Source organism: Strix aluco, chromosome 3 (assembly GCF_031877795.1).
Source record: "Strix aluco isolate bStrAlu1 chromosome 3, bStrAlu1.hap1, whole genome shotgun sequence".
NCBI classification, from domain to species: Eukaryota; Metazoa; Chordata; class Aves; order Strigiformes; family Strigidae; genus Strix; species Strix aluco.
Window position 1 is genome coordinate 11,993,482 of NC_133933.1, and position 27,347 is coordinate 12,020,828.

The window sequence follows — 27,347 nt, forward strand, 5'->3', positions numbered from 1 at the left end:
GGCCCTAGGATGGAAACTGTCTTGCTGAACTCTCATCACATGTGACTTAACTCAGAACTGGTATTCAGGCCTGTACAGGTACAGGGCTTCTGGCTAACCCAGTGGGCTCTCTGAAAAAAAACTTTTGAAAGGGAAAGCCAGCTGAGAATATCTTAATTTTCATCATTTTCAGCTGAAGCTTGCTTCTATTTGCCACTTTCTCCATTTGGCCTGACAGAACCAATTTTTGTCCCCTGGGAAGCCGAAAGCTCTGCTGCCTGCTCCTCTGGGAGAACAGGAGGCCGGAGATGGGGCACTACAGAGCTCATCTACTGTGAGCTCTGACCTAACCCCTGTAACAGAGCTGGCCTCTTTGCTAGGTGGTCCACATGCCTGTTAGCTGAGAGACTGAGAGGACTAGAGGTTCCGACAATCCAACAACCTTTCCTATACAGAGCTTGCTGATAAAAAGAGTTCTGGTTCCCAGAAGGGTTATCTGAATTGTTCTGAAACATTTCAGCCAAGGCAAATGACACAAAGCAAGCCCTGTAAAAACAAGAGATTGGTTTGTTTATTCAATGCTAAACTCAGCTAGTTCATCACCCACACATCCCCATGATTATATTTACAGTGGATACTTGTGTATTTGCACTGTACTCGTAGGAGGTAGGCAGCATCCAAGTCCCTCAGTAACTGGTTCTGCCCAGAAGATCTCCCACCATGCTCCCACAGGGCAGTGCCATGGGCACTCCATAGCACTAATCCATGGTCCCAATAGCACCTTCTTCCCAGAAAGGGTTAGGACACCCTCCAAACAGTCTGCTCTCCTCTGTGCCCCAGAATGTCTTGAAGTTCACGGAACAAGAGCATCCTGACTATTACCTGCTGCTGGTGTGTGTGCAGCGCCTCCGTGTTTTCATCTCACACTATAGCCTCCTCTTCCAATGCAATGAAGACCTGCTTATACAGAAGAGGAAAAAGCTGAAGAAGTAAGCTCAACATCAGCTCACCCTCTCTATCACCAGGGAAAGGGAGGTGTGGGGGAAGCCCGGCAGCAGGGTGTTTAGGATCCAGACAAGATCAACAGGCACATTGTTCTGTTGAAATAAAATAAAGCCCTTTGCATATGAATGCTGGAGAACACTCACTATTGGCATTTGTCCTCCAAACTGAGGTCAGATTTGGGGGTTGGCCCTTCTGTCTAACTGAGAGTGAAAGGAAAATCAGTTTAATCCTTCTAAACACAGCAGCCACGTGTTTCATGGGAATATTTGATTCCTTAAACTGATGGTAAAGTTCTCCCCAGTGGGAGAACACACGGGGACTTAGTTGCTTTGGCAGCTCAGGGCCCTGGTGAGCACCAAGAAGCCCTCATCGGCTAAGATTGAGAAAGAATAGTGTTATCTTATTTTACTGGAGTGGGGTGGAAGAAATAAAAGCCTCCCAAAACCTGTTTGAGATGAACTGTGATAGAAATGTCTCTGAATATAGATTCTCAAGTTGTGGTTCAGAAGAGTTCCTTGAAATCAAGACTTTTTGCTAAAATCAAAATCTGGTTGCCTTTGCTCCTTGTGATGATTCATTGGGGGAGTAGAACAAGATCAAGCTTCAAGGGAAGCTTCCAAATATGGAGGGCGGTAAAGGGCTGGAGCAGACTGCTGGGGAGGGACTGCTATCAGGAGAAACATTAACAACAGGACAGAAAGCAGGATGCCCTGCTGACTGGGACAGATTAGGTGGAACAGGTCTTTCCTTGGGGTGGGAAGAGGTGAACGGGGATATTAAGGTCTCTCCCAGCTCTGTTTTCTGTGATTCTACATGCTCGTGCTCATTCCCTGCCTTATTTCTTAGCACGACGATGGATTTCTCCTCCCTCAGGTCATCCCTGGTGAAGCTGTACAAAGGTCTCACCTCCCAGTGTACGAGCCAAGAGGTTTCTCCAACACCCAGTGCAACGTCTATCCGGGATGGCGGGATCCACTCCGAAGAGACAATACAGTCGTTCCCACCAGCACCTTCCTCTGGCACGACAACCCCGTAAGCCTATTGTCCCAGTAGAAGGCTTTCAAAGTAGGCTGAAAACTCTCTCCTCACCCATACTTTGCTAGCAACACTAGGCAGTTACAGACTGTCATTTCCAAGACTACTCCCTGTGTATACGTAGAGATGAAGGGCTGGCTCCTTCCTGCTATCCACTACCACACGGCTTACAAGTAGGAAACATTTCAGAGCTCTACCCAGGGCTGTCAATGTTCTTGCTAGCTGTCTTAACAGTATACCAGGGAGCACGTGTATTTGTGTAGGCCTGGCAGTGGTGTGCATAGTAACTCCACATTATTCACTGTCAACATTACAAGAGCTAGGAAACACGATCAAAGTCTCAGACTAGCAAAAAAAGTACTTTTCCACATAGCACATTATTGAATGACGGGACTCACTATCACAAGATGCAAGTAAAATGGGTTCAAAAAGACACAAGACTAATTCAAGAAAGATGAGGCTACTGGTAGCACCCAGCAATCTTTGGCCATTTTTAGCCTACTGAGATGATTATCAGAGAAGCATGCTAGACTTGCCTTTTTTCTTATGTCAGCAATTTGTGGCTGTTGTGCTTCCTTACATCATTTGACACTAAACAAGAAGAGTTTGGCTTCATCATTCTGAGTCCCCCTCAAGTGGCAGTGTTATTACACCCATCCCTAGCCTCCTTCTCACCAAACTACCCAAGCCAATCTCCCTCCCCTCACAGATGCAATGCTCCAGGCCCCCATCTTGGTAGTCTCAGCTAGCACCTCCCCAGTTTTCCCACATTCATCCTGATCTGAGGGCCCAGCATGGGGCCAGGTGGGGGTCTCATCAGCACTGAAGGGGGAAAAAAACTCCCCAGGCTCAGCTGGCCATGTAGCTCCTAATACAGCTCAGGTCAGGGTTTGCCTTGTCTGACATGAGAACATGCTGTCAGCTCATCTTTAGCCTGGCATTGGCTATAACCCCAAGTTCATACCAGGGATGCTGCTCAACCCAAATCTCCCAGCCTGGTCTGATGCGTGGGGTTATCTTGCCCCAGATGCAGAGCTCTGCACATCTTGAACATCACAATGTTTCTGTTCCCTCAATCCATTCATTATGTCCCCAGATGGCAGTGGGACTTTCCTAACTAGTGTTTGTTAAGGGCCATGGAGATGCACACCCTGCAACTAGTATCTCATCCAATGCAGTACTCTCTGCTGACTTACCTGGAACACACAGCAGGTAGGAGTCCTCCAAGTACTCCTGACACACTTCTGGGGACAGAGTCACCCTACCCAAGAGAGGAACATTGTTTGCCTGAAAACACAGTCAGACCACAGGAAAGTAAGACACAGACCCTGCATTACAGAAAGAGAAGGAAAGTAAAAATCAAAAATGCAGATGAACAGGAAAGAGGTGGAGCAGTTGGTTTCTCATCTGTTTCCATTAATTTCATGGTGTAGAGTACAAAAGCCAGCCAAAGCTACTGGATAAGCAGTTCTACCTCTGTAGGTTTGCTCCTGCTAATCCACCCAGGCAATTTCTATTAGTGGCAGCTCTGTTACTGTTCTACAAGATATGATAATAACTATTGGTGTTAAAAGCAAGAGAATGGGGCTGGGGGAGCAAGGGGGGAAGAGGGCTTGTCATGCTGTATCTCGCTTATCCTTTAGTATTCCGCTTCCTTCTGTTTTTTTGTTTTGTTTTGTTTCTTATTTTAAGGCATTTGATGCCTCAGCTGAAGAAACCCCAGCCAACCGTGATGGAGAACATCCAGGCTGTAAAGCCCCCTGACTGGGAAATGGAAAGTAGAAAACATGAGAGGCCAGAGAACATCCTTGCATCCTCTCAGCTCACAGAGCAGGAACTCAAGGCTCTAACAGCCCCCTTACAATCCATCCCTGAAATGGAGTATGAAGCACCACCAGCTGATGCAGTGGGAAACACTGAGAGAGCCATCAGGACCTCTGTGGAGCTGCTGCAGGATGCGAGGAACTTTGCGCCAAGCTACGAAGAGTTCGACTACCCTGGGGAGGTTTTCACCCTGCCAGGCCCCTACGAAGATGATGCCTTCCAAAACCTCACTCTCTTTGAGAATTGCTCCCCAGCCTCTTCTGAGTCCAGCTTAGACATTTGCTTCCTTAGGCCTGTTAACTTCACATCAGAACCAGAGAGGACAGATCATGCCTTACAGCCATTGCCTAAGAGCTGCACTCCCGTAAGCAGCAGTACTTACAAGCGTGAGATGTTCCACAGCAAAGGCAAGCAGCTGAGCAGGTCTCTGAAGGAGCTGCCAAGGAATGCTGAGGGTGTGAGCACCAGACTCTACAGCACACGGAGCAGCAGTGGGAGCCGGCTGCAGCAGAAGCAGGAGAGGAATGTCCAGCCTCACATGATCTCAGCCTCATCTCGAAGCTCCCAAAGGAGCTACTTCCCCCCACAGAGAGGAGCGGGTGAAAAACAGAGCTTTTTGGAAGTAAGGAGGCTTAAATAGGAGGAGAAAAAAAAAAAAAGGCACATGGTGGTGCAGAAGCAGTGGCAGCAGCAGGAGAAAGATCTGAGATACAGTTAGGGCAGAACATGCCAAAATAGCTTCCAAGTCCACACATTCAGAGTCCTCATCTGCATGTACATGCACAAGGGAGGGACAAGACAGCTCCTTTTCACACATATCTTCACAAGCATGGGCTTGAAGCACACAGCTGCTGAGTGACAGATAGAACACTCTTGAGACAAGCTAGCCTCTCATGTATCTCTAGCTGTCACTGAGCTTCCCCCCCAAGTATCTGACCAGGATCACTAAGTATGCACAAAGTTGTTCAAAATTAGTGCTATAGGGTGGCACCCAGTTTAAAGGGTGCCTTTCCACCTGCTGTGAGGAATGTTGGGTTAAGAAAACGATCAGATCCTCAGCCAGTGTAAACCAGAATGACTTGGCCAAACTAAGCCCATTTACACCAGCAAGGATCTGGCTCATGGATTTTGTTTCACCTGTGTTTGTTACATGGATCACAGACCCGTGCTAACGTCTGTGTGAAAACAGCCCAGCAACCACGTCCCTCAGACAACCACTGGCACAGCAGGCAGCACTCTAGCCCTTCAGGGACACCAAGTCTTACAGGAACAATGTTTCTGTAGTCTGCAGTGCCTGTTCAGGGTCAGCTTTGAGCTGCCACAGTCAGGGGGGAAGACAGCCTTCACACTTCCTGGGAAAGAGGCCGAGGGTGCTGTGAGGTGCTTAGCTAGTTCTCTCAGTGCTGCCTGGAGAAACACCTTCCTGCTAAATGAGGCAAGATGCAGATGAGGCTGTAGATACAGATGATGATGGGAGGAAGGTTCCAACAGCCTGACTGAAAAGGCAGCAAGAAAACCTTGGAAAAAAGAGGGAAAAAAGAGAGAAAAAAGCCTAGTGAGTGAAGAAGGTGGTGGACAGCTGAGCAGGGGAGATAAGGCAGAGGGAGAAGAGCTATGGGGACACAGTCCCCCCAGAAACAGGAGCTTGTGAGCTCTTTGGCACTCACCTGCACAGAGCTGTGGCCCACAGCAGGGTGCAGATGTGGGGCTAGTCCAGAACTGCAGGACACTTTCTCCCTCACAGAGCAAAGGAGACCACCATGGCAGTGGTGGGCAGAACTGGAGAAAAGAGACTTGTTCAGACCCTTGCTGAGAGGAACTCGGCACTCTCCCGAAAGGGGGAAGAGATCTTTTAGTGACACATTTATGTGTGTGTGCTAGTGAAGCTTTCTGCTCCACAGATATAAAACCAGGCAGTAGTAGAACCAGCAGAAGAGTCTTTCACATTGTATCAGCTCGAGAAGCTTGAAACCTCCCTGCCCTAGGGTAAACAGAGCTCATGAGCAAGGAGAGGGTGGGAAGTTCCTTCAACTGCCCATGCTGGCTTGCTCCCTCATTGGCAAAATGGGCTAGTAAGCTCCCCCTAAACAAAAAGCTTAGCAAGGAAGGCTCCAGTTTCCTCTAACAATGCTTATCCTTCCACTCCTCTGCCACTGCCTCAGCCTCAGAGCCAGTCAAAAGCGCTCTGCAGAGGTACCAGTGTTGCTGAGGCCTGAGTGACCTGTTGTCTCCCAGCCTTGCCAGCACCTCCTCACCCACCAGGCCCCTCCTAGCACAAAGAGAGAGGAAGAATGGGACAAGGATGTGAGGTTGAAAATGCTGGTTAAATTGTCTTTTCCCTTTTAGGAGCTCCATGCAGAAGACAACACCAGGTTCTGCCAGAAGGATGACAATGAGCAAACATCCTTCAGCGACCACAACCCACGGCACGAGCCCAAGGGGGGTTTCCGGAGCTCCTTCCGCAAGCTCTTCAAAAAGAAATAAGCAGCCCCAAGAAAGGCAGGCCACAGCCTAAGTGCGACAGTGTTTCCCCAGGTCCCTGAGGGTGGAGAGAGACAGCAAGGCCCCAAGATCCCCCCTGACTAACACAGTAGGTGGAGGAGTGGGGAAGAGGAGACTGTCACAACTGCCTTACAAATGCATCCTGGTCTTCCTAGTACAGGGCAGGGCCAGGCTATGGGTTGAAGTGGAGCTCAGCCAGCAGATCAAATAAGCACAGGAACTTGCTAGCTCTCACTCCCTGCCTAACTTAACTTTCCTTGGAGTTTTGGAAGGCTTTGGCCAAATCCCACTGTCTTCTCCTCTCCCTCATCCCCCAATGCTGCTTGATTTGCCATACATCTTTGCTCTTCCAAATTCAAGCCAGGTCTAATTTGGGCTCACCCACAATAGAGGTGTTACCTTTGCAGCCTTGGCAACCTGGCCAGAAGTCTGAAATTCCTCTTTCCTCCACTTTCCAAAAAACCCCCACCCCACCATCAAAGATGTCTTCCAGGAGGCCAGCTCGCATTACCCTGCTGATTTTAGAAAGTCTAACAAGCATCAGCTGAAGCACCTGGGCTCTGTACCACTTAATCAGAGCAGCATCCTTTCTTTCGGACTTCCATCACCCCCCCAAAATCCTCCTTCACCTTTTATGTGGCATGCTGTTTCCTGAATTGCCTCCTGCCGTATGAATCTCTGCTCCTGCTGTCGGAATTGCTCGTGTCTCCAGGCAGGTGATGCAGGCTGAGCCCAGGGCCTGCCACAAGAGGCAAAGACTCTACCCTATCCCTACCATGGATCGATGCAGATGCTGACACAGTCAATCAGTGTCCTGGCTCTGAAATACTGACCTGAAATACTCTTTGCTAACTCTCGTTGGCCTGACACCACCTTACAAGCTCCATCATGTGCAGCACCCTGCCTGGGAGCAGTTCTAGCTAAAATTGAGGCACTATGGTAGGAAAGTTGATGGTGCTCCATATTCAAAGTCACAAGCCCTCCTTCTTGGGCAAGGACACTCTTCCACCCACAACACACGCCACCCTCCTCACATGTCAACATGACAAACCCTCAGTAATGCTGTTCTCTGCAGAAGACTCAGCTTTTGTTAAAAAGAAAGTATAGAGAGAAACACAGTCCTCTGGTGTGACACCCATGTCACACCCCAGCAGCAAGAACAACTGTTCATACAGGGCTGTGGTGTTAGCTGAAGCTGGGGCACACTGGGGGCGGTTTCAAGAGGAAATGTTGTTTTATCACCTTATTTTGGCAGGATTGGGACACTGGTCTGTCATAAAGAACAGCTTCACCTGAAGAGGTTGTGAACTGTCTCTGCGGGTCCAACAGCAATATCTTGGGGGAAATACGCAAGGCTGTGAGATTAGGGGCTTGGGACTTCAACGACAGCACAAGGGTGACTGAATCTGGTGTCAAGAGAAGAGCACCCACCATACTGCACGGCTCTCCTGGCAGTGGCAATGGTACGGGGAAGGCCCAGAGCAGGTGTCCCTGGCTGCAGTGGCTAACACCCACTGTAGACACAGGGCCTATAGCACCGTGTTGACTGACCTGCATCTACCATCTGCTTTCCTCCACTGGTGGAGGTGAAGAAGTGTGTGTGAAAAGGATTATCCACTTAAGACAGACAAAAGCTATGCTTTATCTCCATCCAGTTTCAAGAAAATGACCAAGCAAAACCCCAGTTTCAAACGTTTTAGCTGATGCCTGCCCCACAGGTTTTACTGGACCCAAAATAGTTCCCAAAAATCCACTTCTCCTTACAAAGAGGAAAAAAATACAATCTTTTCTTCCCACCCCCCAGCTTTTGGAAACTATTTTGGGAAGATTTTTTTTTAATTTAAGGTTTTTAATGACAAAAAAACCTTCCATCTCTTTCTCTCTCCCTCACATCCTCATTAAGTTACAAATTCCCTGGCCCCTCTCAGTCAGGACTGCTCCACGCTGACCAGCCACTGCATCACAAAGACACTTCTATGTGTGTGGGCACTTCCTACGACTTTGCAGCTTTCAGTCAGACTGTGCAGGTCCAGGATAGAAATATGTAAGAAGAGCCAGATACTTGTAACTGAAGCATCAGCAAAGCCTGTTGGTTCTGCGAAGGAATCAGCCATAGACAGACGTATCTGTTTGTCCATGGAACCAGACTTATGTCAATATGGACGAGTTTCCACTGTAATGCACTGATGCTGTAAGGGCTGATGTTCGTGTCGTTGGTTTCTTATATAACAGCACTTCTTCATAGAATTTGCTCCTCACACTTGCCAGGCAGATGCGAGGACAGTAACGGGAAAAAGGGGAAAACCTACCTGCTAATATCTGGGTGAGGAAATCCTTCCGAAGTGGCAGACCCTTGCTTGTAAAATGCACGTGGATTTTAGCTTCTGTTTTAGTGATTTAAGGCATGGTCAGAATTGATGGTTATTTCTTTCTGACCCTGTATGAGTTCTTACTTCCAGGCCTATGCTTACCATTTGAGATGTCCTTGTACCTGCTCAGAATCTGCAAATGTAAATAAAATGAATGATGCTCAGCATCACACAGAAACACACAAACTCTTGCAGGATCCGATCCAACTTCATCTTTAGTGTACATGTGTGCTCTGGATTATTTTTCTTCATGTGCCAAATAAATGTTGCTTTTAAATAATGCTGTTGTTTCTTTTGCACTGAATCAGCCATAAGGTTGCATCCATTAAAAAACCCCACATTTCTTGGGTCCCTTTCTGAGGCAATATTACTTACAAAATTCTGTTCCCCTGCACAGAGTCATGTGAGAAGACTGTTTCCGTACACCTGGTTCCAAGACTCTGACCCAGCACTCAGCTGACTCACTCTAGGCTTCTGGTCAAGATCCTGTTGTTGGTGCAGCTAACTGTGACATTTCTTCAGCTCCTTCCTCCCTCTCCTTTACTGCTGCTTCTGTTGCAGACAAATTAGCTTTCACAAAAAAAACCCCATGAGCCTCCTCCACTGACATACACACCAGTGTAATTTCAACTATCCAACTCTGTGAGAGATCTTAGCATCTTCCTGTGTATCACAAACATCTGTTGCATACCAAGTTGTTTTTTTTTTTTAAATAATTCCAGTTCTGCCTATCAACACTGTCTTACCTTTGCCACATTCTCAGCAGGTCCAAAACAATGACACCACAAACAGGAACAACTCTGCCCACAGTGCTCACACCTCCCGGCTCCACATGGCACCTGCAAGTGTGTGTAGCATTCCTCCTACTGCTCTGTAGCTCCCTGCAGCGTTGTGTCACTTGAGGACAGCAGTCTGAGAGATTAGTGTACCCCAGCAGAGTTTTGAATCAACAGCCCAAATGCACTCCTGTGCAAATCTAGTGGGGTGTTTTCTCCTCAAATCCCTTTCAATCATAAGGATGTAGAGCATGCTTATCATCTGGCTGCTGGGGAACTGCCAGCACCTGAGACAGCCCCCAACAGAACATGCTCTCATTGTGGCTGTGACTCTTCTAGACCACCTCTCCATGGCTACACTCCCTGCTTAAGTCAGCCACCCTAGACTCTCCTCAAATTATGGGTAACTTTGATTTTCAGTGCTGGTCAAATGTATCCTCTTACCATTTCATTCCTCTAAGCCAGCATAACTGAAGCTACTTGTAAGTTTTATATAAAACTTTGGCACTTTCTCCTACTTTTTTCCCCCAGAGTTGCAATGTATCCTAGCTTCCTCTACAAGACCTTAGATTATTTCCACCTCAGTACAAGTCATATACATGTACAACTATTCCTCAGTAAGGGCAAAAAGCACTTCAACAGGTTCCAATGAATCCAGTTGCTTTTTCTGAACTCTACAGTTGATAGGGCCCTTGCTCATGCCTAAACAGGAGAGGACGTGGGGCATGTGTAGTACTGTCTTTGGCCACTGTTTGGTTGGGGTGGATTAGATGGAGGAGGCTACCCGGAATATTAAGCAGTTTCTACTTGTGAGTGGTGAAAACCACTCTGTTTCGCTGTTCTTTGAAAGCAGATGTTTTGACTATTGCCAGATACAAGATATTAAACATAATGTCCCTTTATTTAGTGTGATCTGATTCAACAAGGAGATGAGATGTAGGCTCTTACATGAAATTACCTACCTAAAAAATTCATACAATAAAATTCAAGAGACAGTATTTACCCACAAACTGCAGATCCTTTGATGCAGTAAGTTGTAACAGAAAGCTGCAGAGCTGGAGTAACACCTACAGTGAATAATCCTGCGGCAGAGAACAACACAGTTAAAAGATGCTATTTTGTGTCCCCTACTGTATGTACACCTTGCTTACTTGTCTCCTACTCCATATGGTTCCTCTGCTCAAAAGCTACTGTGTCTTTTAGTATTTTACTTTCCTGAGCAAAAGCTATATCTGTAACAGACTCATGATTGTCCTTAATGTAAAGCACACAGTATTTAAGTTTAAGGAAGCAAGCCTCAGACTACAAGGACTTTCAGTGTATCTTACATATTCAAAAGTGTACACTCCTGGGAGACATAAGGTGCTTTTATTTTTAGAACACATCTTTAATGTCAAAAGGTAACATCCACTATTAAATTTTCACTTAAATGCAATCTGAACCCCTGCAGACACAGCATACCATCACCTACAGACAATTATGTACACAAATCATCAGATGTGCCAGCTAAAGTTTACCACCTGTCTTTGTTTTCTGTTGGGTTTTTTTGGGTTTCGGGGTTTGTTTTGTTTTTTGTTGTTTTTTTGTTTTTTTTTTGGTTTTTTTTTTTTTTTTTACAACTAGATTGACACAGCTTTTAACATTTACTCATTTTGGCAAGTAACCATCCCATCAAAGGCAAATGTACACACACACTGGAACAAACTTATTGGAACCTAAAATCTGTTCTTTTCACAAACAAAAAAAGGCTTATTCTGAAGTAGATTCGAACAAATTTGTCCAAAGCAATTCCAGCAACATGCATGCCTACTTCTGTCTACCCTTTCTAAAAAAATATTACAGATGTTCTTTGATAAAAGGCACATTTGGCAGCTACTAAAATTGTCATGTATCTGGCATATGTTTTTTAAATTTTATTTTATTTTTACCTTTCAACTTTTCAGTCACTTGGTACAGGATTTCACATTTGCTGGCTAGAAAATGGAAAAAAAAAAGTTACTTTCTCTTTACTTTGACTTATAATGCTGCAGCAGTTGTCTACTTAATGCACAATTTTCCACCGAAGGCAAAAGGGAAATTTGCTCAGTTGACAGAAGAATGCACTTAAGGGTATTTTTAAAAATTGAAAATAAGGCATGGAATTTACAAAGTTAAAAACGCTTTTGTTTTTATAACAACATTGGGCCACAGGTTTCTCTCCTTAATGGGTAAGAGCTAATAAAGTTAATAAATGCCCATGCACCATCTAGGTTTTGAAATAACAATTCAACAACTAAAAAAGGGTATTTTGAGGTGGGGGGGGACAACCCATAAGAATTTGCAAATTTTTAGATACCACTTTAAAACAGTCTTTTTGAACAAGTTCCTCCTTGCTGGCTGGAAAAGGCAGCAAGGAGAAAGTCAAGGAGGGACTTCTACATACTGCAGCTAATTGCTGCTCACAGCAGCAAAACATTAAGAAACATTTTGGTTGCAGAAATGCTAGAAATACCAGTAGCAGAGGCTGCCTCTGTAATGCCATACTAGGTTGAGACAACAGCCACAAAGAAAGAAACTGATCCTTATTATAATGCACTGGCATGACCACACAGCCTGCTGTGATGCAAATTTGGGCCAGCACTTCTTCAGGCCGAAAAGAAACTTCCTTTTATGTAACAAAATAAAACCTTCTCCCTGAAGCACAATAATCTACTACCTTCAATAGCGGCACCTCCAGTGACATCACCAAGCTTGAATCAGACCCAATTCAGGAAAGTCTAATTTAAGATACACACAAAAGAAAAATAATTAAACATCTCATGATGTCAAGCTAAATCTTGAAGGATCTAAATCCAGTGTATTAGCATACACCTACTCTTACAGACACAGAGCTCTCCCTCCCTGATTTAAGAGAGGGGCATATTGGAGAAACAGTTAGCCTATACTGGAGATGGCTTCCTGAGGATGGAGCACTCAAATGCTTCTACAGTATTGCTCCTGGAAGCAGGATAACGTTCTCTGTTAGCAGACAGTTATGGAAAAACTTTACAGGGGCTGCTCAATGTCATGACAACACCATGTATCCTGGGGTCACCAGGCAGCACTCAGCTGACTTCCCACACAGCATGCTGAACAGAAGTAAATGCATGGCACTTGCAAAACCACAGAATCACAGAATGGTTTGGGTTGGAAGGGACCTTTAAAGGTCATCTAGTTCAACCCCCCTTCCACTAGATCAGGTTGCTCAAAGCCCCGTCCAACCTGGCCTTGAACACTGCCAGGGAGGGGGCAGCCACAGCTTCTCTGGGCAACCTGTGCCAGGGCCTCACCACCCTCACAGGGAAGAATTTTTCCTTATACCTAATCTAAATCCACCCTCTTTCAGTTTAAAACCGTTACCCCTCCTCCTATCCCTACACTCCCTGATAAAGAGTCCCTCCCCATCTTTCCTGTAGCCCCCTTTAAGTACTGGGAGGCCACTGTAAGATCTCCCCAGAGCCTTCTCTTCTCCAGGCTGAACAACCCCAATTCTCTCAGGCTGTTCTCATAGGAGAGGTGTTCCATCCCTCTGATCATTTTCGTGGCCTCCTCTGGACCCATTCTAACAGGTCCATGTCTTTCTGTGCTGAGTGCTCCAGAGCTGGACACAGCACTCCAGGTGGGGTCTCACCAGAGCAGAGCGTAGGGGCAGAATCACCTCCCTCGACTTGCTGCCACACTGCTTTCAATGCAGCCCAGGATGCAGTTGGCTGTCTGGGCTGCGAGTACGCGTTGTCAGCTCATGTCCAGCTTTTCATCCACCAGTACCCCCAAGTCCTTCTCCACAGGGCTGCTCTCAACTCCTTCATCCCTCAGCCTGCCTTGATCCAGGTGCAGGACCTTGCACTTGGAATCCTAGCACTTCCAAATTCCCAGAGGGCTTTTCTGAGCTAACACACAACCATGACACTCTGGACGAAAATTAACAAACCCAGGTTATATACCACTGTTGCACTAAACTATATATAAAGTAGAAACCTTGAGGTGAAACAGCACAAATTGTTAAGTAGTGCAACTATAAAGTTTTGCTGACCTCTATAACCCTGCCTACAGTTTGCAGTTACTTAGGCTGACTTTTAGTCATACATCAGCACTCTAGAGTAATACAGCAACTCACCTAGCCTCCACAGAAGCATGTTTCATTGTCCAGGCCACATCACCATCCCAGGCCATACCAGACCATCCAGGGTCATTTTACCAAGGAGACAGATAGCATCATTAAAATGATTTAATTTTTTATGTGAAAAGTATTGTCACTAACGCAAACATGGTCCAGGTAAGAAGTAATTCCAGATTAAATAACTACTAATGCAAATAAAACTGTCTTAGACAAACCAGTGGCTTAGCAGTTTTACTCAAAACTCCTATTCTAGTGCAACAGGTTTGATTCTCACCCCGTTTTTCCTCTTTGTAGCCAAGTCAACACCATGATTTGTGCAATGTATGACTGACCCATTCTGCTGGGCTCCAAAGCACATTTAAGTTAGGTTCTTGCACAGTGACCATTATCACCTGTTGTCCAAGTAAGTCACCAGTAAAGCACTTTTATTTTCAACCACAAAGGTGCGAAACAGCATTCTCCATTTCACAAAGGGAAACAGAGACCTATTGACATTCAAGAAATTTGTTGATTAGCAGGATCCATGTGAAGTCTCTCCTTCTAGCTGAGTAACCTAACCACTGGATCATTCCTTCTGTCCGGTCTGCCTTGGCTGCAAAATAGCACAGACAAGAGCATACAGAAGAAGAGATACAGATCAGAAAGGAGTTTCCCCTGGTAATCCACTCATGAGCTAATAATTTAGATGACATTGCCAACAGTATGTCCATCATGGTATTTATATCCAAAGAACTGATAACCTAAACTATGCCTCCTGTAGCTTGAGGGTTTTTACAAAGCTCCCATATAATGTTCTCCTCTGAAGCCAAGTTTTAGAGATCTTTACTTTTTCTTCTTTTGCCAGGAAAATGTTTCAAAACAATGTTGTTAAAGACATCAAAGAAGTAAAACAACTGACACATTTCAACATTTGACTGTGATGAAAACTGCTGTTCTTGATGATGAAATCAGAACACTTTCTGAAATGTAATGACCACACTAAAAGATCAAGGGGCACTAATGAATGGCATTGCAGAAAGCATTAAGAAAGGTGATTTCCATCATCATTTGACTAACACCATCTCTAATGACACAGCTTTCCAAGACGCTGAAATGTATCCTTCTTGCAGAGAGGAAATGTGATAGAATTTTACTTTGCCCCATGTTAACTGAAGATGAGATACTTTATGCTTCACATACATATTAGAGTGGAGATTATAGAGCTTCTTTTCTTCTGTAACTGCCATGCATTACTGTCACAGTATTGTCTGGAGTTGAAGACCAGCACACAGGTTTATAGATAATCCATGTCATGATACTTATACCAGTACATGTGTATTTTGGACATAGAAAGCTACTGTAAAGATTAATATAAGTTTGAATTTTTCTAACAAGTGCCATACAGGAGGTGTGAGAAGTTTTATAATAGATAACAACTCACTTTGGGAGTAACCCAGCTTCTCAAATATTACTAAATTATTACTTTGTAACACATGCCAAAACTGACTTCTCTTTAGACTCATTACTAAAATACATACACTGAACTAGGAAAAATATGTACCACAACATGTGCTTCATCCCCTTCAGGGCTTAACTGAAAAACTGAGTTGTACACTTGTCCATGTAATAATTTAACGTATGTCAGCCAAACATATCTGTATCTTTATTTCAATTAAATTAAAAACAATCTGCAACTATATTTATGCAACGTTCACTATATACACGATTTATGCAACTGCAAGGCAATTCTATGTATGTTGATTAATCTATTGTTAGTAAAACATGACAACAGCTATGGAAGTTGACCAGTGAGTGCTCCCTTTCCCAAGTGACTGTTTTTATGGCATGACTGAAAAAGAATAGCTACTAGCCATGAAATGGATTATCAGTAAACCTTAAAAAGAATGTGACATAACCTAGCAGAGATTAACAGTCTTCTAAATGTAGCAGTACATTTACTTCAGGTGATAGTGCTGCTTTTAAAAAAAAAATTGGCCATCATCTTTATGATATAAGACTTTCATCTGCTCTATGTAAAGAAAGCAATAATTAGACATTATGCTTCCTGGCAAAAATTTATTTTTGAACTGGCACCATAATATTTCAGAAAATAATAATAAAGTACCTCTTTGGTGAAGCCTAGGTACCCCCTACTACTCATGGTAACAACTTGTAAACAGGACCGCAATACAGTGCTTTGCCTTAATTCTAGCTCAGTTAGGTACCACAGATCTTCCTCACAGTCCTTCTCATAATTTAGGAAGGTATTTTAAAGCAGGGAGTAAACCAAAGGAAAATCAAGGATATAAAGTTCCCTGTTTGAGATTTTTAAAAGTGCATAATGTTTTCATTTCAAGAACTGTGCCACTGTTTGGAACTGATGGATACCAGACTGTTTTTCTTCCTGTACTGGACATTATTGATCATTACACAAACAGTCTCTGCTCATTGGCCAAAGAAGTCTCTCAAATCTGTTTTCTGGTACAATCAATTGTCCAATTACTTTAGAACTTTAGTATCCTGCATACTAAAACAAGAATATAAAGTTAACCAGTTTTTCCACTAGAATGTCTTTTTTTTGCAATTCCATTTCTGTACACTGCATTTCCAATCTATTGGAGAGTTTTTAGTGTTTGGCATACACATCCCAACTCCTTGGCACCACCAGGTTCAGTGCATCCATTGCCAGCAACAGACGTAGCACCAGGAAAATGCAACTCCCGGCACAAGGGACAGTTCAGGAGGAGTGGGCATTCTCCAGCAATGGTGGTCCGTCTCGATGCATCGATGGGTGTGTGGGCTCCCTTTTATAAGTTTTTGGAGGAAGCTTTGGGATATGTTGAGAAGTGCTTTGTCGTGGAGGAACAGGTGGTCCAGCAACAGAATGGAGGTCCACATCTTGCGGTATCAAAGGTGGTGATGGAAGATGCCTCCGTGCTACATGTGGAGATGGTGTCTGAGGGGGAGGGGGAGTAAATGGAGATGGACTGTTTGGGAAAAAGGTGTTACCAAGTTCGCTTTTTCTCCCCAGTGGTGGAGGTTGGAGGTGTAGTGGTGAGCTAGAGAAAACATCTGGAGTTCGCACAGGTTCTCGTGGTGGTAACACAGGAGGGCTTTCAGGGGGGTCAGAGATGCAGGTCCGGTCAGGCACTGAGTACCTTGGTGAATACACTTTAGAGGTTGGTTGCCTAGGAGGGATTGCTGGTGGGCTGTCCAGGTGCGCAGAAGTAACCTGAGGTACACAAACATTTAATTCAAAAAAATTTTAGAGTGGCAATAAAGAACAGGACCCTGCTGTGAAATGGAAGCAGAGCTCCTGCCCTGCAGACTGCTCTTATCCAGTTAAAGAGGAGGCACAGCAAGTGAGTGCAGAATGAAGATGGGGAGTAAGGAAGCAAAAGGGAGTGGTGGTGCCTGAAAACCATGTTTCTCAGAGTGATGCGGACAGAAAAGACAGAGACTGGATGTGCAGGGGGAGAATAGAGGTATATCAATACATGAGTTAAGAGCCAAGGATGGAAGGAAGGGAGATGCACAGAGAGGGACAAAGGGAAGGCAAAGAATGGTCAAAGCAACAATTTCCATCCCAGTTCCAGTCTGCTTGCTGGGTAGGTCTGGATATCTTCCACCACCTCCCCAGTAACAAGCACTTGGGGTGGGTAATAACACCAGATATTCCTCCAAGAAAATGAGGAAAAGGGAGAGGCAGATGATGCTGAACAGGGAAGAAAAAAAGCTACGCTCAGAAGATGGAATTAAGTAGTCAGAATTATTGAAGTGAACAGTTCCCACGCTGCAGACCACAGTGACAGGGCACTTGGTCTCCAACGCCCTATCATGTATATGATGATTTCAATTACATTTTGGTAGGAACGTGATGTGTTAAACTGCTGGCTGACGGCATAGTCACCTGTAGTCTGAGACTGCTGAAGAGCCATTCACAAGCCCTCTTCAAAGACATATGCGCTCCAAAATAATTTTGAGTGGGATTTTCAAATCCACCCAATTCTCTGAAGTCAAAAACCAACTCCCACTGAAATCAAGAGACATTTGACACTGTCTGCAACAAAGGCTGGATCAGATCCCAAATGCTAAAGAAAAATGTAGCAATGGCTCAAGCAAGCAGGCAGACAAGAAGGTAATCAAGAAGGGAAAGAAAGCACTGAGCACCACAGCATCAGGACCAAATAATCTAATGAACCTTATCAGAGGACTGAGGTGTGTACATCACTTTACAACATTACTGTTCTTCAGTTCTTTACCTCCACTCATACAACCAAAATGATATTCTGGGACAGTTATTGCAGATGGAAACATCTGCCTGAGGCCTCAAGTTCTCACAGGCAATGTGAGCATAGCAGATCAGTAGACAAGAGACATTTCTAACCCTAAATTTAGATCCCATCTGTTAATTTTCATTTGTTTGGGATCAGGACATAATGAGGCAGAGCTGTGAAGGCTTGAAATACATGGCTGCTTACTCTTTCACATACAGTTCTTTAAAAATATATGTACTACCTTTAAGAGTTACTTTTCTATCATACCTTGCCCTCTGCTCCCAGAGAAGATGCCCTCTTTTCCCCTTACTTACTTTTGATGGGGAGGATTCAGCTGGGGCAGACTCTGGTCTTCTTCGTGGAGGAACTGGAGGGGGGACATGAGCTTCATCTGAATTTTTGGTAAAGTTTATGGATGACACAGAAGCAGATCCTAGCAGACATAAAAAAAATCCTGATAATGATGAACTTTTGTTTGATTCAGTATATTGACAGCAGTAAAGGAAATAAAGGTGTCATAAATAATAAAGTAATTGCTCATAAAAAGCAGCACAAATCAAGAAGGTGTTAAAGACAACAAAACAACCCTCTTAACTTGCAGCTTCCAGACAAACTCATTTGCTGAGCTGCAGTCTCTGTGGCCATCAGTTCCTGTACATTCTTAAGTAATACTTTAGACCAAAACCACACCACAAAGTTGTACTTGTATCACAACAGCACTAAAACAATATCCTGAACCTGCAGTCGATGGGCCCACTCAGCAATGAAGAAACATCATCTTCTGAAGAGGTATTCCAGAGACCTGGCTTGGACACTCAGCAATGTCCCTGCTCTGATAAGCAACTTTGTTTTTAGCAAGTCATTTCACCTCCTGTGACAACCAGCTGAACACAGGACTAACCTTGTTCTTCCTCTGAAAGCCCTCATACATGAAAGGAGGCTATATCCACTATTAATTACTGGAAGCACCCCATAAAATATGAACTTTTCCTTGTATGTTGGTGAAGACAGAAGAAAAATAGGTGTGTGGATAGGTCCTGATGGATTTAAAGCAGGAAAATACCAATTTTAAGTTCTGCAGGAAAACTATCCATGTGCACTGAAACCAATTCGGAATGGCAAACAGCAGAATAAAGCACCCACAAGACATTTGTTTTTATTCTCATTGCTCATCATCAGACACTCACCAAATACATTCACCACATATATATATGGCAGCAAATCCCACAAATGTTTGTTTGGGACATATGGGCACTAGAGATCTATTTCTGCCTTCTGTTTTGACAGTTTCTTCAAAGACATGTAATACTCTCTATGTAACACACCTAATTCTGTTCAATTATAAAAGGAGTAAAAACACACTGAAAGTTTTTGCTGCTGCAAGGAGACAAAAGCAACTATTTCTATAGTCACTTCAGAAGACTAAACATGATTTCACTTGTCTGACACTGCAAAAACTAATATGCACATTCCTGGTAGACTATCTATTAGCACCTACTTGCATGAAAAGGACTTGAAGGATCTGAGTCAAACACACTGCAGGCATCTGTAGTACTTGAAGTAGCAGAAGGAGGGGGAGGGGTCAAAGGTGTTCGGGGAGAGTTTGGTGCAGATGCTGTAGTTTCAGTCTCGCTCTCTGGGATGCGGCTGTAACTAATCTTCCTTGGCTCCTGTTGCAGGGGTGTAGGATGTCTCATGGTACCTGGCCTTGGATTAGAGGGACGAACACCTGGGGACTTGAGAGGATAGCTGTATTTTTTGGGCTGAAATGACAAAAAAGATAGTATCAAACAAAATCAAAAGGCCACAAGATCACCTAAATGTAGCGTTGGATTTATGAAGTTAGAGATCTAAAATGACTTTGGCTATCTGTGAAAGACAAATGTAGGAATTTTCTGAAAAAAAAAAACCAAACTGAATACTAACAAATCTTGGTGGAGGCTTGACATTTCGTGGCTCTATCTCTAGTGACTTGTTGAACAGATAATCTGTAAATTCTGTCTCCATGCTGTTTCCCATTGGATTCAGGTTTTCAAAAAATCTCTGAAATACAAGAAGGTAGAAAACTTGTCACATAAGCTACTTCTCAGAAGCTTAGTACTGTTTGTTTCTACTGCAAAAATGATCCCAACTGTTCCAGAGAAGAGAGAAAATGCTAGAGTCAGAAGCAATGATAGATTTTTTTTAAGTTATTAAATCCGCTTGTTGCTGGGCATTGCTACTGCTACGCTTGGCTTGAAAACGAACTGTACCCTAAATACTTTCTGCAGTGCAAAAATCAGACCAGGTTAGCTCAAACACCTTTAGAAGCAGCTGTACGTAGTCCATCTTTACACTGATGCAGGGAAGACTGCTCTCACAGTGCATTCTGTCAAACCCTGAGGAGAACAAATAACAGAAGAAAATCTTGCAGTATCTCCTAAGATAACCTATCCTATGACTCTCTGAAAGTATACAGGTCAGTACATATTTTATAAAAAAAAAAAAAGAAAAGGAAGAAAGGAAAGCAAACAGAGAAAACAGAGAGGACTGCTTAGAGAACACCACAGACCAAGGAGAGCAAACGCCAGGAGCAATAAAAATGTGAGCATCATTATCGCCAACACACGATGTAGATGCAGCACTATCAGGTAAACCAGGAAACATAAAGGCAGTGTAACAGAGGAGGAAAACGACAACTGGGATCACTGGACAAATAAACACAACTGAGTGAAGGACAGTGAGAATCTGGTAGCTTCTGTTCCTATTTAACACTGATCAGTAAGAAGATCTATCTACCAACATCCCAATACCTGGGGGGAAAAAAAACCCAACACCCAAACCCCACCAAACTTCAAGCATTGAGGTTTCTGCTCTTTCTTACAGTGAGACCTCAGAGAGATTTTATGACAGGCCTTCTGCTCATCTCTGATTTCAGTCTGATTTGAATCTATATGCATTCAAGTCTATCCTTATGGTCTATCAGCTGACAGTCACCACAAAGGTAGCTCAGTGCATGGACACAATGAAATAATGCCACATACCCTGATGTCAAATTCCACTCTTAAACAATATGGCTGGTTCTGGTACTGCTGTATCTCTCCTGTTATTTCAGCTACCTTTCTTCTCTTGCTGAAGTTTATAAGTTCTTTCCCATGTCGCTTTAGAAATTCAGGGTTGCCTTCTTCTGTTTTCAAAATGTTAGTTAAGTAAATCCCTAAAGAGCACACAGAAGAGGTTCTCAACATATAGTACAAAATGAAGAGGAAGTCACATGACTGAAATACAAAGAATTCTTAAAGAATTTAATTCGTGCCCTCTAATTATTCAGAAAAATTCTCTGTTAGGGTCAATAATAGAATCATGCCTAATTTTCAAATAAGGGCAACAATTTAAATATTTTAATATGCCTCTTCCAGAAAGCTGCCTTTCTTGCATCAAAATCTCAAAGTCGTATGCATCTCTCTATTGTTTAGGAAGCTCACACAAATGAACACTACCAGCATTTTGCAAGACAAGAGTACGCTGAACTCAAATGCTTTCTCTCAAGTGTTCTGTCTCAATTCAGCTCCATTAGAGATCCCAGCTAAGCTCCAAAAAATTATTTTCAGATTTTATTCTTCTGTTTCACTTTCCACTCCTGGCTTCATAACTGCATCAAATCATTTGAAGATTAGAAAGAAAAGAGCGCTCTCAAGTCCAGACATAATATATCTGGAACTGTGATTATGATTCTTTTAAGTATAGCTTGAGAGAAATAACTAGAGCTATCAACGTGTGATCCTGCTAACCTCTACTCATCTCTGAAGCAGGACAGAAGGTTTCTTAGTTGATCTTATCTTTCTTTGCAGAGCTCTGGAGTATATCTTTTCCCCAATCTGTAAAGGCCAAAAAAGCCATCAACACTACCTTCTTTCAGTTTTGGCCTGAAGCCTATGCTGGACAAGTGTAATGTCCAGAGTTGGAACTGATCTGCAGCCAACATCCAAGTAGCTTGCTAAAGAACAGGAATGTCATGTGCTTCACTCCACAATTCGCTTCACAATTTCATCAGAAATTCCGAGTCATCTGCTTGAAAGAACTGTTAAGTCTGATGATAAAGAGCAGCCTTTCTTCCCAAAATCGTTTTTTACAGAAGATTTTTTTTAATAGAAATAATACTCTAGTTATAAGAAACTATAAAAATTAAAACTCTAGCTTTATTTCTTGGAATTTTCAATGGAGAAGGGAGTCCTCTCTACTAGTCAATGGCAATAATATTTCTGTGACTGCCTTCCATTTAAGGCATTTATGGTCGCAACACAGCTCAAACCACATTCAAAGTAAAAATGAGTAAATATGTAAACAAGATATCACAGATATACTTATTTTTACTGCAAATAACATCTACAATTAGTAGGCACTTGAATTTTTAGTTCACATATATGCAATTAATGTCTGGGCACCTGAAATTCAAACCCAACTGTCCTGTTAAAACTCACTTCTCACTATTGTTCATGTTCTGTTTAGTGTCCTAGCTCAATACTTGCCTAATGTTTATGTATGATACTGCTCATTCAAACCAAATGTACTTACCAAAAAAAGGCACACAAGGAGGATTAATGGACCTGAGTTTTGCCAAGTATTTCTTATAATGATCCTCACTCAGCTCATAAGCTTCTTCTAAAATCTTCTTCTGGCGACTTGGAATTTGCTAAAATGAAAGGTGAAACAGGTTGTTTGGAAAGATAGGGTAAAGGTGTAGCCCAGCAACAATACCAAGAGTAAAGGTCTCCCACTGATATTTAAATCAGTGACCATGACAACAGTGTTTCATCATCTCAGGATCTTGCTACCTTTTCCTGCCTTTAAGCGAGGATTGATTTCTTGCTTCTGTAACCGAGAAATTATTCTCTCTCTATTAATAATCTCTCTATTACACCCCAATCGATTCATTTGTCGGGGGATTTACCTTCCTTGATCCTCCTCTGAAGGATATGCTTACTGAAAAAATAGGCTTTTAGTGTAGCTAAGGTGCATTTCCATACCAAAAATGGAAAACATTTCACTGTACCTCAAATGTGTGATCCAACCTATACACTGCTGCGGAGTTCATAGCACTGACAATCTCAAGGACACCATTAAAGTTGTTTAGCTCTTGAAAAACTTGCAGGATCTCAATTATCCGGCTCACTACAATTACTCTTTCCTCTAGGTTTTCTGTTTCTACAATGCATCTAAATACACAAGAACATTTGATTTTGTATTAAAGCGTTGATGAGTTTTCCAAAATCATATATTGTTACACACATATGAAAAGTTTATCAAATTACTTGACACAGTTTTGAAAATATTTAGAGAATAAACATTATTCTAAGAATAAAAAGCTAAGACCATTATGGTAAAATTCTCACCAGGACCAGTTGTAGCATTTAACATGACTTAAAACTGGAATTCTCCCAGAACAGAATTTTTCACAGTATACTTCTGAAAAGACTGTAAATGTCCAGAAACGGAGTAGGTATGGATTCAGGAAAGTCACTTACTTTTCAAACCACAAAGTGAGGTTAGTTGTATGCCTTATCATTTTGAGAAGGTTAGGAGAATTAATTTCTTTATCTTCCTTTGTCCACACACTTCCAACTAGTTCAGATGGCTGCACAGCTCTAGAAAAGTACCAAAAAATGTAATTAAAAGCAGGAAAGAACATATTATTTTCTCAAAACCTCTTTATTTCCAGTGAATTTGGAATTATCATTTGGAAATAAATTCTTAAGTCACTTGATCCCCACATAACTGACTGGTACTTCTACACTTCTTTTTTAGTAAATATTTCTTAATTTATGTGACAATTAACCATCTCTGTTCATCTAAATGAAGAATGAACTCTACATCTCATTCACCATAATAAAATGCGAGCTTCCAATGCCTGAACAACCTCTCACAGACAGCTGGTGAGATCTGACATGGTCCGTAATTTGCTTCACAAACTAGGATATGAAGAAAACTGATTTAATTTATGTTCATACCCCTCAAAGGTTGATCTACTTGGAAAATATCAAGAAAAACCTGCAGCACAATGCAATTAACAGTATGCATCAGTCACATGTACTGCATGTTAACTTGGGGAGGATAAGACAAATACTGCTTTTTAGAATTTTTTTTCTGAAAAAACAGCAATTAATATACAGCACTGGTAAAGTCCCTTGACCTACCGTGGGGCTTCACAGCAGGGGCCCGCAGAAACAATTTCATGCTGGAGAATATTTTGGTTTGTGTCATGTGTTTTTCAATGGAGGAAAGTTACCTGTAAAAATCTGACTCAAGTAAAGTGAGCTGTCGAGCAATTTCTATTGGATGCAAAGTGAGCAAGTCAAAAGTCTCTGTGTGTCCTGGTTTGCTTATGTGCCATTCAATCGCTGGAGGTGGGCTCTCAAAAGTAATGTTGTGACTTGGTCCAATGGCTTGTGCCTGCTTTTTCCGGTTGATTATCTTTGTGATAGATTCAACCCATTTCTTCATTGCTTTGCCTGGCACACAAAGAAAATTACTATTTACTTACTCTTAATACTGTTTTCCCAAAGAGGTCAGTATAATTTAAAAACCTCTGGATTTAAACCCAAAACCTACTAAATTAAAGCAACCATATATTCTTTAGAAGTGCATAAGTGGTGTTTTCATACGAGTCTTAAAGCATTTGAACATATAAAGAATTACTCAACAGCCAATGCTGAGCACACCAAGTTTGCCCAAGCACAATTCAGAAGACCCAAATTAGGCTCCTGCTCTGAATCAGGTGTTTTCCTTTCATTTCTGACTTTAAAATGAGTTTATGGGAACTAACCTTCTTTGCCCAAAATGCACTTCTATAAACACCCTGAACTTAGGGCAAGAGTAGATGCTTAACTCAGATAACATAGAAGGGCAAAATAACAAACAGGGAGAAGCTTCTCCCTCTACTGCATTTAGCATCAAAGTTCAGAATAAAACCCAAAGGCCAAATGCCTGTTTAGCTCTATACCATAAGAACCTCATGCATGAGATGGCAAGTCCATTGAAAATTTACCAGTAATTCACATTAAACTAGCTGACTCATCCCCCTCCTTTTTAATTGCTAAATAATCATTAAATACTTCTCTAACATAATATCGTCCTACAAACTACTCCTGTAGCTGTCTCAGTTTTTCTTACAAGGGCACAGGAAAGATCTGTACAATCCCACCTGGAAGGTGTCCTACAGGTCTAATATGCACCGTGAAACAGCTGGAAAACCCTTGATTCAAAGAAATAGTGGTTTCCACCATCAGACTTTTACAAAAATTACCCCTGTGTATAGTTTAAGAGGACAATCAAAGCATTTATTCTGTCCTGATCATTACTCAGTTCTTATTATTTTGCATTACTTCAGTTCCTTCATAACAAAACCAATACTTATTTATCAGGATGTAAATAACATTAATTCTTCTGAACAGGGGCCAGACTTTGAATAATACTGGGGTTATTTTTTAAAATTATGGTTTATTTTATGTTCTTTGTGAAGTATTTAATAAGCAGTCAGTCTTGTTTATCTGCTCAGTGAAACTAAAAGTGATCCCATTCAATACCTTTGAAAGGGGATGCTTTATGATAAATGCCAGCTGTAAGTACCTCTTACTGTTCCAATGAATTCCTCCAAACGTTGCAGAAGATCAGCATCTCTTTCAAAGTCATAGAAGTGGTGTTCTACCCAGTGTCGACATACATTTAATACTCTACAAAAGTAAAGGATAAGTAAGCACTCTATAATATAGTCTGTCTTCATGTCAAGCATTTGAAGGCTTTTAGTAGGTGAGGGTTCACAGGAATATCAGAATCAGCACTGTCTGCATTTCACCAGCAACCAGCTATAATAATTTTTCTACCTTAAATTTAAAGAAGTCAGAGTAATGCTATTGTACATAAAAAGAACGCTATTTAAAATGTTCTCTGCCTACATCTTTGTGGCACACATGCTATATAGCCTTGCAGAAACATGGATTTAAAAAAAAAAAGGCGAGTGTAAGAAACTAATTTGCACTCTAATAGTCTAAAACTCAGCACAAGCCTTTCCCAAGGCTTTTCATGCCATAAATTCAAATTTCCACCAGGTTTTCAAGCAGCAAAGTCAAAATGGCTGACTGCCCATGCATGCTCTCTATGAAAGCATCTACAAGAAAGGCTGCTGGTATCACAAAGAGCCACTGCATCCAAAAGATGGTACTTCAAAAGACTTAAATCAGTTTGGCTCACACTGATGCAATACTCACCGTAGCTGCACAGGTTGAATGTATTCTTTCCTAAATCTTTTTAACTCTGCACTAAGAGGCTGGTCTCCATTCTCCATAGCCATACGATCAGCTTCTGTTGGCTCAGGCTCTGGAATTTCAAATCTAGCACAGAAGATGGGTATAAGCACTAGGCTCCTATTACACTAATCTTGCTCACAGCATGCACAAATAAAATGTTTTTTAAAGACAGCTCAAAATTCAGAACACTTCCACATGTCAGAATCTTATGTCTTGGTAAGCACATAGGAAGATTTGCTAAATTCAATAATAATATAGATTTCAAAGACAAAACCGTGGAATGCTGGAAGTCACTGGAGCTACCGGAACAACCTTAAAGCTTCTGGATATAACTTGCACATTTTACTTGCAATCCTTGAATTTGACAACTTTTTAAAAAGTGTTTGGAGTGAATAAAAAAACAACTGGAAAATGAGAATCTTACAGAATCACAGAATCACCTAGGTTGGAAAGGACCTTGAAGATCATCTAGTCCAACCGTTAACCTAACACAGACTGTTCCCAACTCCACCATATCCCTAAGTGCTATGTCGACCCGACTCTTAAACACCTCCAGGGATGGGGACTCCACCACCTCCCTGGGCAGCCCATTCCAACGCCTAACAACCCATTCTGTAAAGAAATACTTCCTAATATCTAGTCTAAACCTTCCCCGGCACAACTTGAGGCCATTAACTCTTGTCCTATCGCTTGTTACTTGGTAAGAGACTCATCCCCAGCTCTCTGCACTCTCCTTTCAGGTAGTTGTAGAAGGCGATGAGGTCTCCCCTCAGCCTCCTCTTCTCCAAACTAAACAACCCCAGTTCCATCAGCCTTTTCCCATCAGACCTGTGCTCCAGACCCTTCACGAGCTTCGTTGCCCTTCATTGGACACACTTGAGTCATTCAATGTCCTTTTTGCAGTGAGGGGCCCAAAACTGAACCCAGTAATCGAGGTGCGGCATCACCAGTGCCGAGTACAGGGGTAAGATCACTTCCCTGTCCCTGCTGGCCACGCTATTTCTGATGCAAGCCAGGATGCCATTGGCCTTCTTGGCCACCTGGGCACACTGCTGGCTCATGTTCAGCCGGCTGTCAATCAACACCCCCAGGTCCCTCTCTGACTGGCAGCTCTCCAGCCACTCCTCCCCAAGCCTGTAGCGCTGCTGGGGGTTGTTGTGGCTGAAGTGCAGCACCCGGCA

General features: G+C 42.8%; 2 protein-coding genes and 1 long non-coding RNA gene across 11 annotated transcripts in view; 1 reads left to right on the plus strand and 2 right to left on the minus strand.

The window, feature by feature from the left end:
* Nucleotides 1–8,994, plus strand: part of ARHGEF33 (Rho guanine nucleotide exchange factor 33) — a 35,927-nt gene extending 26,933 nt beyond the window's left edge. For all 4 annotated transcript variants that reach the window (XM_074817409.1, XM_074817408.1, XM_074817411.1 and 1 more), the window contains 4 exons: nt 820–968; nt 1,858–2,016; nt 3,712–4,465; nt 6,190–8,994. In XM_074817409.1, coding sequence (XP_074673510.1) covers nt 820–968; nt 1,858–2,016; nt 3,712–4,465; nt 6,190–6,327 — 1,200 coding nt within the window. In that variant the 3' untranslated portion in view covers nt 6,328–8,994. The remainder of the gene's footprint in view (nt 1–819; nt 969–1,857; nt 2,017–3,711; nt 4,466–6,189) is intronic.
* On the minus strand, nt 7–4,311 carry LOC141920531 (uncharacterized). The gene is made up of 4 exons (XR_012622370.1): nt 4,226–4,311; nt 3,216–3,306; nt 862–936; nt 7–525 (listed from the first exon to the last, which is right to left on the minus strand). It is a non-coding gene; the product is annotated as an uncharacterized LOC141920531 (long non-coding RNA).
* A 1,847-nt stretch (nt 8,995–10,841) lies between the features above and the next one.
* Nucleotides 10,842–27,347, minus strand: part of SOS1 (SOS Ras/Rac guanine nucleotide exchange factor 1) — a 57,338-nt gene continuing 40,832 nt past the window's right edge. For 4 of the 6 annotated variants that reach the window (XM_074817402.1, XM_074817401.1, XM_074817405.1 and 1 more), the window contains 11 exons: nt 26,128–26,250; nt 25,490–25,593; nt 24,150–24,372; nt 23,389–23,508; nt 22,917–23,079; nt 22,439–22,556; nt 20,908–21,080; nt 19,811–19,927; nt 19,383–19,647; nt 18,199–18,317; nt 10,842–16,839 (listed from right to left, as the gene is read on the minus strand). In XM_074817402.1, coding sequence (XP_074673503.1) covers nt 16,345–16,839; nt 18,199–18,317; nt 19,383–19,647; nt 19,811–19,927; nt 20,908–21,080; nt 22,439–22,556; nt 22,917–23,079; nt 23,389–23,508; nt 24,150–24,372; nt 25,490–25,593; nt 26,128–26,250 — 2,020 coding nt within the window. In that variant the 3' untranslated portion in view covers nt 10,842–16,344. The remainder of the gene's footprint in view (nt 16,840–18,198; nt 18,318–19,382; nt 19,648–19,810; nt 19,928–20,907; nt 21,081–22,438; nt 22,557–22,916; nt 23,080–23,388; nt 23,509–24,149; nt 24,373–25,489; nt 25,594–26,127; nt 26,251–27,347) is intronic. The other 2 variants (XM_074817407.1, XM_074817406.1) reach the window with 1 other exon arrangement.